The 12963-nt window shown below is 41.6% G+C and overlaps 1 protein-coding gene across 3 annotated transcripts; it reads right to left on the reverse strand.

Moving 5' to 3' along the window:
• Window positions 1-874: 874 nt before the first annotated feature.
• On the reverse strand, window positions 875-10517 carry clta (clathrin, light chain A). 3 transcript variants are annotated; one of them, XM_035169321.2, is made up of 7 exons: window positions 10240-10517; window positions 9499-9527; window positions 7790-7907; window positions 7412-7523; window positions 5701-5754; window positions 3523-3558; window positions 875-2092 (listed from the first exon to the last, which is right to left on the reverse strand). In XM_035169321.2, the coding sequence occupies exons 1-7, from the start codon at window positions 10415-10417 to the stop codon at window positions 1921-1923; spliced, it is 699 nt and encodes a 232-aa protein (XP_035025212.1). In that variant the 5' UTR covers window positions 10418-10517; the 3' UTR covers window positions 875-1920. The 3 variants fall into 3 exon arrangements, with proteins under 3 accessions (XP_035025212.1, XP_035025220.1, XP_035025231.1); XM_035169329.2 differs by lacking the exon at window positions 3523-3558; XM_035169340.2 differs by lacking the exons at window positions 3523-3558; window positions 5701-5754 and having other exon boundaries at window positions 10240-10516.
• Between the last annotated feature and the right edge of the window lie 2446 nt (window positions 10518-12963).

Below are 12963 nucleotides of genomic sequence, written 5' to 3' on the forward strand. Positions count from 1 at the left end.
ATTTTTTCTAGACATCAAGCTCTCTCTCCCAGTGTCAGCTGGAACTGGCTCCAGCCAGACAGCGACCCCACGTAAGCAACCCAGCACCAGGTAGCAATAACAGATAACATTTATGTTGGATACATATTTAATTAGGCTGAATCTATGTGTACATGTTATTGTATTGTATGAATTTTACTATTTTTGTTATTCTTTTTTGTTATCTCAAATTAAATGTGTACGACTGTTGCTCTCTACAGAAGCTCTGCCTCCTTGTGGACACAAACTGGTACAGATTCAATGATCAAACTCACACTCATCTTTCCAGGACCTGCAAGCAGGCACCATGATACTTTCAGTTGACTCAGTGCACCACAGTAATAACTACAGTAGCACTCAGTAGAACACATATCTCCAACAAGGCCCAACCGTCTCTCAGAGGCTGGACTGGTACCGGCTGGGTGGGCCTGAGAGACGAATGCGAACCCATGACTCATACGGGGGAGGAAGTACGAAACCAGACGTTTCAATAACATATTTCTTAGAATGGACTGAGTGATAAAGTCCGCTGGGTGACTGTTTTCATACTTTGAGGGTCCCTCTTGACCCCCTTCAAGTCATTACGGATAGTAAAAGCCCAGAAAATGTATTTAACACAATATGGGCCCTTTAATATGCCCGATTTTTTCTATCAAGATTAATGAATTATTCCCTGGGAAATAAGTGAAAATGTCAAAAAAACACATCACAATGCACCAAAACTTAACAGGTTCTTCCCCGACCAATAACACATCCTTCCTCCACGTTCCACGTTACACTGACATCAGACAGGGAGGAAAACAAACTCCTTGGCGAATGTGATAAAAATTGAGCTGAAGAACGACAGGACAATAACTTTCATTCAACTTTTACTGATATTGAAATCAAAAGGACAATGAACACACATGGTCAAGCAACAGCTGGCTGATCGTTTTAGTTATCGTTAAAACCACAAGTGTCTAATTTCAATGACATAATTGTTTTATATTCTGTATATATATTGCCTTCTGTATATGTACAAAGGTACACACATAGAGTACATACACACACTGTTGAGGTTTAAACACACATACAAACAGCTCACATATACTGTAATGACTGGACTTTGTTCAGTTCCTGACTGGAGAGAGAGGGAGGGGGGACTTTTCAAAAGGAAATGCATAGATTGGAAAATTTAACACAACATATACCACAAGCAGGCTCTAAACACACACAGGTCAAAGGACTGGAGATTTGCTTTAGTTTGGTCCTTAAACAGAAAGAAAAAAGAAAATGCTGAAGATACATTTTTGTGAGGCTGGGAGAACATGGGGAGATGGAGGGCAAATTAAATCCATTTAACAACAACCAACCCTCACAGGTCAAACATTGACAGGATCAGAATGAGTACAGCATCGTGGGAATGATATTGTTTGGGGGCCATGAGAAGCAGGCTGTAGTGTCGCTGTCGGCCCAAACAAACAACAACCCTTCCCTTTTAGTGTCCCAACTCACCAGCCCTACACCAGCCATACACAAGACTACAGAGAACTGGTCTGGTTATTCCTAACATAAGATCTAACTGGTCTTGATCTCGTTAAACAACAAGGAAGAGGAATTACGAGGTGTTGACTTGTCTGCAGAGGAGGTTCTCAAACCTTTCAGGGGAGCAGAACATGGTGAGCTGGTGCTTTGAGGCTAATCTCTACAGCCCTGCCAGGAGGAGATAGATGGGGATGGGACCACTGGCTCTGTCCTTCCACTGAGGGGGAAGGGCTGTGTATGGCAAACGGATAGAAACAGATGAGGTGCAAGCCCCCTTGTCTTTAGAATACAAATGGTGGGACGTCGGTAGTTAGGTTGGTAGGTGTGTGTGGTGGTAAGAGGGTGATATGGAATGATGCCCTGAGCGGCCTCGGCGGCCTAGCGGACGAGCGGAGACTGCTTCAGGGAGATGAGGACGGAGCGCATGCGGGACACGTCTTTGGCCTGCTTGCTGGACTTGGGGTTGAAGTCGCAGAGCCGAGCCACCCGCTCCCACTCTGTGCCGGGGTTGTTCTCATCCAGATCTGAAACCATGGCCTCCTCGGCCGCCCTACACGCGACAGGGAAGGAAAGGACAAGGAGTAGAGAACCGTTAGTGGGGGAAGAGGCGAGGTAAACATAAGACATACGTACAGCCCTGAGAAAATCCTCTGCTGATAGCCAACAAACAGAAGCTCTCATGGGGGCAGACTCTGGCATCGCTGACTGATTGGATCAAATAAAGCTCAAATTTCTCTCTGAAAAAGGCTAGAAAAAGACTTGCAACAACAGTAAATGAACTCATGACATTTGAGTCTGTTTTATAGTTTTTCTCAGCTTGGTGTTGGTTCAGCAGAGTCGACCTCAGGACAGGACAGTCCAATCATCGCACAGAGACACACACATCTATCTTAATGCTCACAAAGAGAAACAAGCTACAACAGATTCATCACCAGTCACATGCCCCGGACTCTGCTTACACGTTACAGTCACCTGTATTTAACTCTCCACAACATTAGGGGGCGATACATGTGAAATACTGATGAGAAAACAAATTGAAGCTAAAATAATAATAATAAACATAAGGTGTGAAAAGCATTTTTGGTTGGTTAAAATCACAGTTCTGTGTAGAACTGAGGGAGGGGAGTTTGCCCACACCCGCCCAGGCATATTTACACTGTTCTCTTTCCTCAACAAGACGCAAGTACAGAGATGTGAAGGTCATCTGTATACTTGTCCTTGATTTTAAAAAAGGAACAATAATGACAAGTTCTTTTTTTCACCAAGCCCAAAAGAACTGGAAGCACTACTGGGCCGTCGCCATGCATTTAGCTGCGGCTGAAAAGCAGGCGTGAATGTGTTCATTTTGATTTCGTGTGCAATCGTCGTGGATATCAATTTGTGTCTTTTTGGTGATGTTGAGGAGTTTTCAAAACCATGAATCAAACCAAAAGAAAAGCAACATTTACACTACAGGACTGACATTATTTTAAATGAAAACACAAAACTGATTTAACAAAGAACAAAAATACAAAACTTGTGCCACCATCACAATACACTTCAGGATGCAAGCCACAGGTTGTGGCTAAAGAAATTAAAACCCTCATCACACCCAACCCACAGAACATTTAGTCATAATTCCACTGCCAGATTTTATTTCTATTTACAAGGACCCCCCCTACCCTGCCCCCGCCCAATTTAAGCACAGACTCAGCTCTAACTACAACACAGTACACAAAGCAAAATGGGGGATGAGAAGCCAATGAACATTCACCGTCACAACCAACTACAAATACACAAAGGGACCAGAAGGACCACAACATCACAGAAGGGACATTTTACCATTTAACTAGGCAGTGGATCCAACTGTCGGGCTCGTAAACTAGAGTATCTGAGCAAGGTACAAATATCTAACACACACACAAAGAACTGTATCTACCCCCGTCAAAAGAAAATATATGGAGTATTCGGAGGTTCTGGGGTTTTATATTTTTACTTAACTGGTCTAGGCGGTAGCAAGGATGGTTAATGTGTGTGCTTTAAGGTGCATAGGAAAAGAAAACAGGGAGAAACAGTTTCACAAGTCAGAATTTAGAAAAGAGAGATAGAGAGGGGAGGGGACGAAATGAAAGACAACAAAAATGAGCCAAATGCAGATGTTGAAAGCAAACATGCAAAAGCAGCAGTTTATAAAAAACGTATTTGTTCAAAGTGTTCTACAGAAAGAATAGTGTGCAGCCTTTGGTTTTGGTGAGAGTGAGTCCCATGTTAGATTTGTGTCAACAAGGACTTTAGGCTCTCATTTATGAAACTCTGTAGACTAGTTGCTAATGGGTTGATGTTTTTTTTTGAGCACTGCATAATCTTACATAATCCCAAAAAGTGCATCTACAAGCAGTTTTCCTTTCTTTAAAAATCGCTTATTAACACAATTCATTTCAATTACTTATTTTACAATTATGACCAGCTCCAACTATTTTGAGGGATTTTCACAGGCATTGATCAGAGACTGTGTCGAGATCTGTTCATTCTCTTTTCACCTTTTCTTACTTAAAACACCACGTTTGTGTGGGAGGCTGTATTCACATCTTTGAAGCCTACATGTTCTTGCTCGATGTTCATAAACAAGTTCCCAGCAGTCCTCGTCACAGACACAAACCAACAGGACGTAGGAGGAAGAAGGTTTGATTCAGCGTCTTTCTATTTCATCACTGAGGCTAAAAAGCACATTGTTCAGTAGTATTGGGGAAAATCTCACATATGAGCTGCATAGGCTGCATTGAGGAGTACACATTATAAAATATAGAGGTTAGTAACATTGTAAGATACTGCTTTCCCTTATCAAGAGACAAGAGTAAATTACCCAGCAGCAGACATATATTAGTACTGATGTTACTACACTGTGGGAAAGTGACACCAAGAACAGCTCATTGATTGAATAGGTGAAGGGGAAGAAATACAATGACTGAATATAAAAAAATGTCCAGCTCATATTCTCACCAAGCATGATGCCTTTCAGCTGAACATTAATAAAAACCTGCTACAAGTCCTTTGACTTTGAAAACCAGAAAAGAAATGTGTACACCATAATGCAGACTAATACATGTTCCCGGAAGATTTGATAACAAAACCAAAGGCTGCACAGCTCGGGCTTCTGGACAGCTAGCTTTGGTAAATCAGTGTGTCATCCTGTCAGACAGCAGCAGCTACAGAGCAGCTTACCATCTAATAAAGCGTGAACACAGTTTAGTTTGAAGCAGTTGTGTATTCATGACACGACCAATGGTGCCTCCAATGACAGCTTGCTGTACGTTTTAATTTTAGCAGCACGGACTGCTAACCCGTTTCAGAGCCGACTGTGTCCCAAGTCAAGATTCTTCAAAAGGTAAAGTAAAACACAATTTAGAACCAAAGTCATGGACACAAATCTGGAAACCTGTGTTTCCGAAAAGGTGATTAATGCCCTTAACCTTTACTGAACTTTGTGCAGCATATTAAAGATAAATTATACTTAAAATTATTAATTGTTTCTTAATCCTGTATAGAGCTCAAGTAAAAGCCCAAATACCCTTAAGTAAATAAAATGCAACTCGCTAACACACTAATGCAAACACCACGTCCACATATGAACACACAATTGCTTCAAATAAATCTATTGGCATGCTACTCCTGAATATATTTTGTAGATTCATTTGTTTAAAATCACAAGTAGAAAAGCCGTCAAGTAGAAACAAAACACTTTCTCTGAGACTTCATACAGTTAATGTAAGCAAGTGAGAAATGTGGGAAACTCAAGAAATGTATTTGCAAAATGTAAAATAGGTTGATGTGTAAGGCAGAGTGATGACAGAATTCAATTGGTTTCAGTGGATTGTGAGTGTGTAGTAGCATGTAGTCATTCTTCTGACAGGCATCCAGTCACAAATGGCATGCGCACATGTGTGGAGTAAATTACTGCAGTTTATATTTACAAAAAAAAAAAAAACGATAATGAAGAGCTGGATGAGAAACCATTATCCAGGTAAGTACATATGTAAAACTAAAGATGGAACTGAAACATGGCAACACAGCGACTAATGAAAATGATATAAATGATGAGAAGCTGGGAGGGGATGACGATGGAGAAAACAAAACAAAAAGAAAGAAATAAAGAGGAGGATGTTAGTTGGAGCAACATACACATAACCAATGAGCTCAGAGAAGGGCTGCTTGTAGAAGTCTTCATCCAGCACCCTGGACAAACATCCGCCCAAACGACAGAGCAGCAAGAAGGCAGGAGAGAAGAGAGACAGTGGTAAAAGGGAGAATAGGATGGAAACACAAGCATTATAAGTTACGACATAATAATACGCTCCGGCATATAATCAGAGGCTCGGGTTTTTGGATGGACTCATTGCAGCGTCAGGGTGGGCTCGAAGGATCAGGGAGGCTCCGATTTAAAATCTATAATTATACAGCAGTAGTGATGCTCAAAACATCAGCTCCTCACATTTATAAGTCATTATTTACGTGCACGAAAGACTTCAAAACAGTATCAATTTTAACTCTTCCCCTCTGAATGTATTCCTCAACTATTAATGAATCATCATGACACTGCGTGTTGAAAGCATAGGTTATAATTCCATAATACCAAAATATGTGATATTCACATTTTTTATCGTGAGGGAACTAATTTGCTAATTTTTGATTCATATAACTTTAACTGAATACTTTTGTGGTTATATTTTGACAAAAATTGTAATTGTAATACATACAATAAATTTGGAGGAAAGGAATCGGTCTTCTATTATTATTATTAACAATATAATATTGTTGATTATATGATTAGTTCAGAAAAACAGAAATTGTTAAAATAGTTGTAGGTTGCAGCACCAACTCAGTAGAATTTACATTTGTAGAATTCTTCGGCATTTGTGTGACAAGTTTTTCAAGGTTAGTATTTTTACGAGACAGACACATCCATAATGTATTGTTATAGAGCAGAAATAGTTTACCAACCAAAAAGAAACAGGATCGTCACATGAGTAGGAAGACATGGCTGCTGATGGTGCATTATTAATAAGGCAGCAGGGATACGTTACAGTGAAGCAGTAACTGACATAGTTTCCACTTCAACTCGTAAAAACAATGAGTTACCTGGAGGCCGGTGGAGGAGACGAATACACCAGCCAACATTTAGTGCATCCTTTAATAGTAATACACGTTAGCAACAATAGGAGACCTCAACGTGTTAGTCTTTTCAAGTGTCGTCATTTTAAACAAGTCAATACCAATTAACTACATTAATTTGATTGAAGTTTGATTTAGCCAGATCTAACGTGGACAGATATTACAGGCATTTAAACAGAACAGTTGGTTAGTAAAGGGTGCCGTCCTCATTACAACCAATTCTGTATGTAAATGAGTGACAAATTACACAATAGCGTTTGTAGCAGTGTTATTGCATTGGTTTTTACATAGATTTAAAGAGGTATTCATTGTTCCAGGGTTGTTATAGGACAAGATTTGTAATAAACATGACCCAAAAAAGCTCATTTGTTTGTACCAAAGCATGAAATCCTACACTATGACTGTGAATATAATGTTTTTGACTCATCTACTGTTGCTCTCAGGTTGAACCCTGAAGAATAAAAACTTTCGAGTTATTGGGCACAAATGAGCTGAAAGCTGGAGGGTTTCGGCTGATGATGGATAGGTGCAGGCTGACCCCAAGTCTGCTGCTATTATTAAGGAACTGCTAATTACCTTTTAAAATATTCACATATTTTCCAAGAATGTGAGCTGTTCAAAACCTCTATATCATCATCTTGGCTTTTCTAACAGTAATATTAACCTTCCCTCAGTTCCATTAATCTTCTGTCCTTTTTCTATCTGTCTATGACGCCAGTACCTGTTGTTGGTTTTGGTTTTCTCCAGCTGCTCGTTCTGCCTGGCGTGCCACTCCTCCAGCTCCACCTTGGCCTTGTCCTTCCACTCCGACTCCTGCTGGCGAGAGTTGTCGTCTGGGGAGGGAGATGAGCGAGGAGAGGTACAATAAACAAGTGAAGAGCAGATGTGAGGGTAGAGACAACAAGGCAGGAATGACAGGGAAGGAGACAAGGAAGAAAAAATATAGGAATTGGTAGAGGAAGTATTTATGATTACAGTGTACGGGTTATAGACTATATATCTATATTTGAATCTCCACAATATTGGGCCACAATATTACGCTAAGCTCTTCATGTTTCAGAGAGCAGGGTCAGCCATGTTCTCCTCACTCTGGTCTTACCTAGCAGCTCCAGCCTGTCGCTTTGCTCCTCCCTCCACTTGCGTAGGCTTTCAGGTTCGGCCTGCAGCCGGTCTGCATTGGAAATTGCTGCATAAGCATCTGATGGCCCATTGCTTTCCTGAGAGACAATGAAAGTGATGATAGGAAACCATTCTCTCAACGATATCACATGTTAAAGAAACCGTCCTCCGTACTGAATTATTCAATAATTCACCTTTCAAACTCTGAACTAAAGGAACAAAGTCATTTTGACTCAGGGACTGTGGTCAGTGTCTTGTCCTAATTCCAATATGCACATAGTTTGTATAGTTTTTCTGTATAATGAACCAAATCTTGGTCACTTGAGAGTTTTATCAGCTTAGTCTCTTTCACAGAAGGACGTCATGACAGTGCAAAAGGAAGCAATGTTGCAACCACAGCACAGGAAAAGGAAGTTGGAGCAAATCTAACAGCCGCATATTCAAGTGTTTTAGGTTAGTACTAAAATCACACTGCCACAGTACTAAAAGTGTTTCCCACACCTCTAGATAAATACTAGACACATTCTTTATACGGTATTCGATGAGAAAGAAAAAGAAACACCAGAGCAATGGTCTACATCCCATTAACATGCCAATTGTATATTAAAGTTATCATCACACTGAATGCATTATTCTGGCTTATTACAACATTGGTATATATATTTTGTGTCTTCAGTCCCATCAGTAGCTGTAACATTGCACTCACTAAATTGCTTACATCAGGGACCATGGTCACATCACTAAGATGAAGCCAAGATGTCGAACACTCGACAGCTACCCAAATCTCTTTTTTAGAGTGAAAACTTAAGAGTGAGGTTTTTTTTACTTCAATTCTGCAATGGAAGAATCCATCAAAGATTGCAGACAACTTATTAGTTTAACTTTGACCTGACAGAACTAGATGTAGTTGGGCTTGCTCACATTTTTTCCCTGTACTATAAGTCTATGGGTTTTACTGACATTTTACATAGAATAACTTTCAGATTGACATACAAATACTGTAAAGTGGTCTAGTATATCTGTCTGAACTTTTGGCTCACTGAAAACCTGTCCAATCACCTCCCTGCTTCAGCTGCTTCACCCATCTGACTTCTTTATTGCTCGATTTCTGCAATTTACTTAGTGGGGAAAACATTAGCAACTACTTTGCTGAATACAATTGTAGAAGCCAAAGTTAAAGTTTACCCTGGGCTTGTGATTGTTTGTTTAGGCAACAGATATTTGTTGTATTTAAACTTCCGGTTAAGAGGGGCAGGGGGTGTGGTAAGATGAAGACAGGAGTAGGGCTTCAATATTTACTCTTGACCATCAACTCACACTTTCCCACAAGTATTAAAACAATTTTGAACGTGTCAAAGTAAGGATCCTGCTTAGTGGCGTCTTTTTATTTTTCATGGACAGTTGCTTGCTACAACAATGTTATAACCGATAGAGATGAGATCGACTATGGATTCAGCAGAGAAAAAACCCACAGCTCCTGAGAGTCTGCAAGTAAAGACTATTTTACAAGTCCAAATATCTGTATAGAAATATGTTCAACACATGAAAGATGTGTGTGTGTGCGCGTGATGGGCACAGATAGGCTGCTGTCAAAGTGTTCCCTAATCACAAACAACATACAAGATACATAACTTTGAACATTTATCAGCAAACTGATTGAGAACAGAAACAAAGTAAAGACAGTTTTACCACATGTAGATCTCCATTGACGGCACCATCTAAAAGGAACACATGGGAAATTGAAGTGAGAAATCAAGCAGACAAATGAAAAACACAAACAGGGAAGGAGAAAGGAAACATTATGAGGACTCGACCTCGGCTAACTGCCCTGCACTCTTGCTGAATCCTCACATTTTTAACACACACACACGTATTTCGTAATATGATATGTCAGCACATCTGACACAAGGCAGCTCCAGCCTTCAGGAAGCGAGGCAGCCGTGGCCAAAGGTGATTAAGCGGCACCAGTTTCCTCATGAGCCCGAGGTTGGACCCACAGCCTATGGGTGAGAGCCAGCTGCACGTAGCGCTGTCAGAGAGGAGCTCCGATGAATGACGCGAGCGACCATCTGATGTTATCACACAGCTTCATTCATTTCACAGGCGAGAGCCGGAGCTCAGATAACCACCTAAACTCACCAGTGAACAAGTCATAGTCTCCACGTCACGTGTTTGTGTTTCTTTGACATTTTAAATGACGTGTACACTGGGTACATCTTAACGCTAGCTTCTCCCACTTAGCTAAATTGCTAGTTCAGCTAACGCTAACAAGCTAGCTAAAAGACTCGAGGGTCCATTTAGGACCAGGTTAACGGTTCAAATGAAGCTTTACTGTTCAGTAGCCTCTGTTTAAAGCTAGTCTAACCAACCCAGCTGTGTTAACGCTGTAGAGAGGCTAACTGTCTCCGTTCGACCACAGCGGTCACCCACCATTAGACTCTCCCAGCGACGAGGGGACCTCTCCGCTGTCCAGGATGCTGAAGCCTTCGTCGTTTTCGATCCCCGCGATCTCGCTCTCCTGCTGGGCCAAGAAGGCGGCGGCGGGGTCCTCCTCCGAACCGACACCGTTATCGGCGGCGGGGGCGTTCAGCATGTCAAAATCATCCATGTTGAGTGAGGCTGGACGTGAGAGACGGGGAGCGGCAGGTGTAAGCAGCGGACCGACAGAGATTAATGCTCAACGGGAAGGAAGAGGGGGAAATGCACGGCTCAGAGCTGGGGAAGCGGAAACGGGTGAGCGACCAATCACAAACCGGGATGGGCGAGTGATAGGGGAAACCACCAATCGCCCCGCAGCTGCTTCAAAATTGGACCAATCAAATCTTTGGACCCTGCTGCATCCGGGTCCCGTGACGCGCTGCGTGACGACTCGACTTGTGAGATAAATCCGCAGTCTGCAAATAGGCGAGATTCACTGTTACATGATGATTGTGATCACTGTCAGGCCGTGGTGTTATTTCTGTTCGCATATGTTCTGTTGTCAAAGAGACTGTGATGTCATCTGAATGTGTGCTCTGCATACATATATGGTCCAGGTATGGATTTTTATTGCACATGTCCAAAACAAATGACACAATGTGGGCTTGTTGTGTTGTTATAAAGTGTCTTTGATGTCACAGTTGTGTTGTTGTGGTGCAGGCTGCAGCAGGTTCGTCTTGAGTGTGTTTCTCAGTCTCTGCCTTTACAAGCCTTTCAGGGCCCGGAGCCAAAATTATGGTTAATTATTAACTCTCACGGTCTCAAAGGGCTCAGGTGTCAGGTAGACACTCACCTGACCCGAAGCTGAGAGCAACCACTGTCAAACAATCACAATATCATTAAGGTTCAGCAAATACAACAAGTAGTCGTTGTACAGATTCACTACGACAGTGTTAGTTGCTCAATTGGAAATTGTGATGATGTTGAACATGATAAACACAAAGAGCAAGAAGCTTCCAGTTGTTGTTAATGTAACAGAGGTCATTGCATTTGTTCCTTTTGCAACACAGTGTAAAATATGTGTCTGCTTGCTGATAGTTCAGTTAGAACATCGTACAACAGCATCAACTAGGTTTTCTTTGTGTTGGGACATGAATGGTCATCAATGGCAACACATATCCATGGAATTTACAATCAACATAAAATAATTGATGGGAATAAATCATTAAAAAGACAAAACGATTCAAACTGATGAAAAAGTCCATACATTTTTTTTATGTTTTACGTTTTTATGATGGCTGTAATCTAGGATTAAGTTGAATCACAGCAACAAAACTGGAACAGCACTCAGTAGTACGCAAATCTTCACCAAGGCCAAAGAGACCTCTTTAAGTCACACAATCACAGTTAAACATATCAGTCACCAAAATATATCTGATCAGATTGTTGATCAAAATCTATGTATTATTCCCTGGGAAATGTCAAAGAAAGTGAAAAAAATGTCCTGCATCCACTCCTTTGTCCAGATGTGTGTCAACATTTAAATGGTTCTTTTGTGGCCCATGTCCAATCCTTCCATCAAGTTTTCGTGGAAATTTGCTAAGTAGGTTTTGCTAAATCCTGCTGTAAAAAAAACAAACAAACAGACCGAGGGAAAAATAACATCCTTGTTGTGAAGTAATAACTAAACACGTGAGGAACAAACAATCTGCATGAGAGTGTCACACTAAGTTTTAGAGATGAAACTGATGGCAGACTGCTTTTAAAGCACAGCAGTGCATTAACTTGAGTGGAAGATCCAGGTGTAAAAGGGACATACATTATATGTCCCTTTTACATTTAAACATTATGCACTAAGAAACATGGGAGAGTAGGAGAGTAGTGCAATGTCATCCGCAAAGTCGAGGTCCTCCAGATGTTCTGTCAGACTCCACTGGATGCCAGTCCTTTTATTGTGGGTTGATTGTACCATGATCCAGTCAATGCACAGAAGGAAGATGAAAGGGGAAAGCAGGCAGCCCTGTTTCACGCCGGTGAGCACTTTGAATTTTTCTTGTGCGCATCCCTGGAAGAGTACGTTGCATTGCATGTCCCAGTATATGTTCTTAATGATGTTGATATACTTTGGGGGGATTCCATAGTGTGCCATGAGTTTCCATAGCATTTCACGGTCTACACTGTCAAATGCCTTTTCAAAGTCTATGAAATTGACATAAACAGGTGTTTGCCATTCTATGGACTGCTCAATAATGATCCTGAGGCTAGCAATTTGGTCGCTGCATGATCTTTCATTCCTGAAACCAGCTTGGTTTTCTCTCAGTTCATCATCAACCCCCTTGCGCAGTCTCTCCAAGATGATGCGGCTGAACACTTTGCCTGGTGTTGATAGCAACATGATCCCTCGGTAGCTGTTGCATCCCTGAGGTTTCCTTTCTTTGGTATGACAGAAATGAGCCCGTCCTTCCAGTCTGTTGGTATGTTTCCTTCTTCAATCCATATGGTCTTTATTAGCTGGTGGAGCATGGTGGTTTAAGTGTCGAGATCCGCTTGTAGAGCCTCTGATGGGATGTCATCTGGCCCTGCTGCTTTGCCACGTCGCAATGCCTTGATGGCCTTCCTCACCTCAGATCTTGTTGGGGGGGCACAGTTGATGTCAAGCGTGTGCGTGGCTGGTGGGATCTCTACCTTTTGGGCAGGGGGCTGTCTGTTGAGCAGCTCCCTAAAGTGTTCTGTCCA

Source organism: Hippoglossus stenolepis, chromosome 2 (assembly GCF_022539355.2).
Source record: "Hippoglossus stenolepis isolate QCI-W04-F060 chromosome 2, HSTE1.2, whole genome shotgun sequence".
Lineage (NCBI taxonomy): Eukaryota > Metazoa > Chordata > Actinopteri > Pleuronectiformes > Pleuronectidae > Hippoglossus > Hippoglossus stenolepis.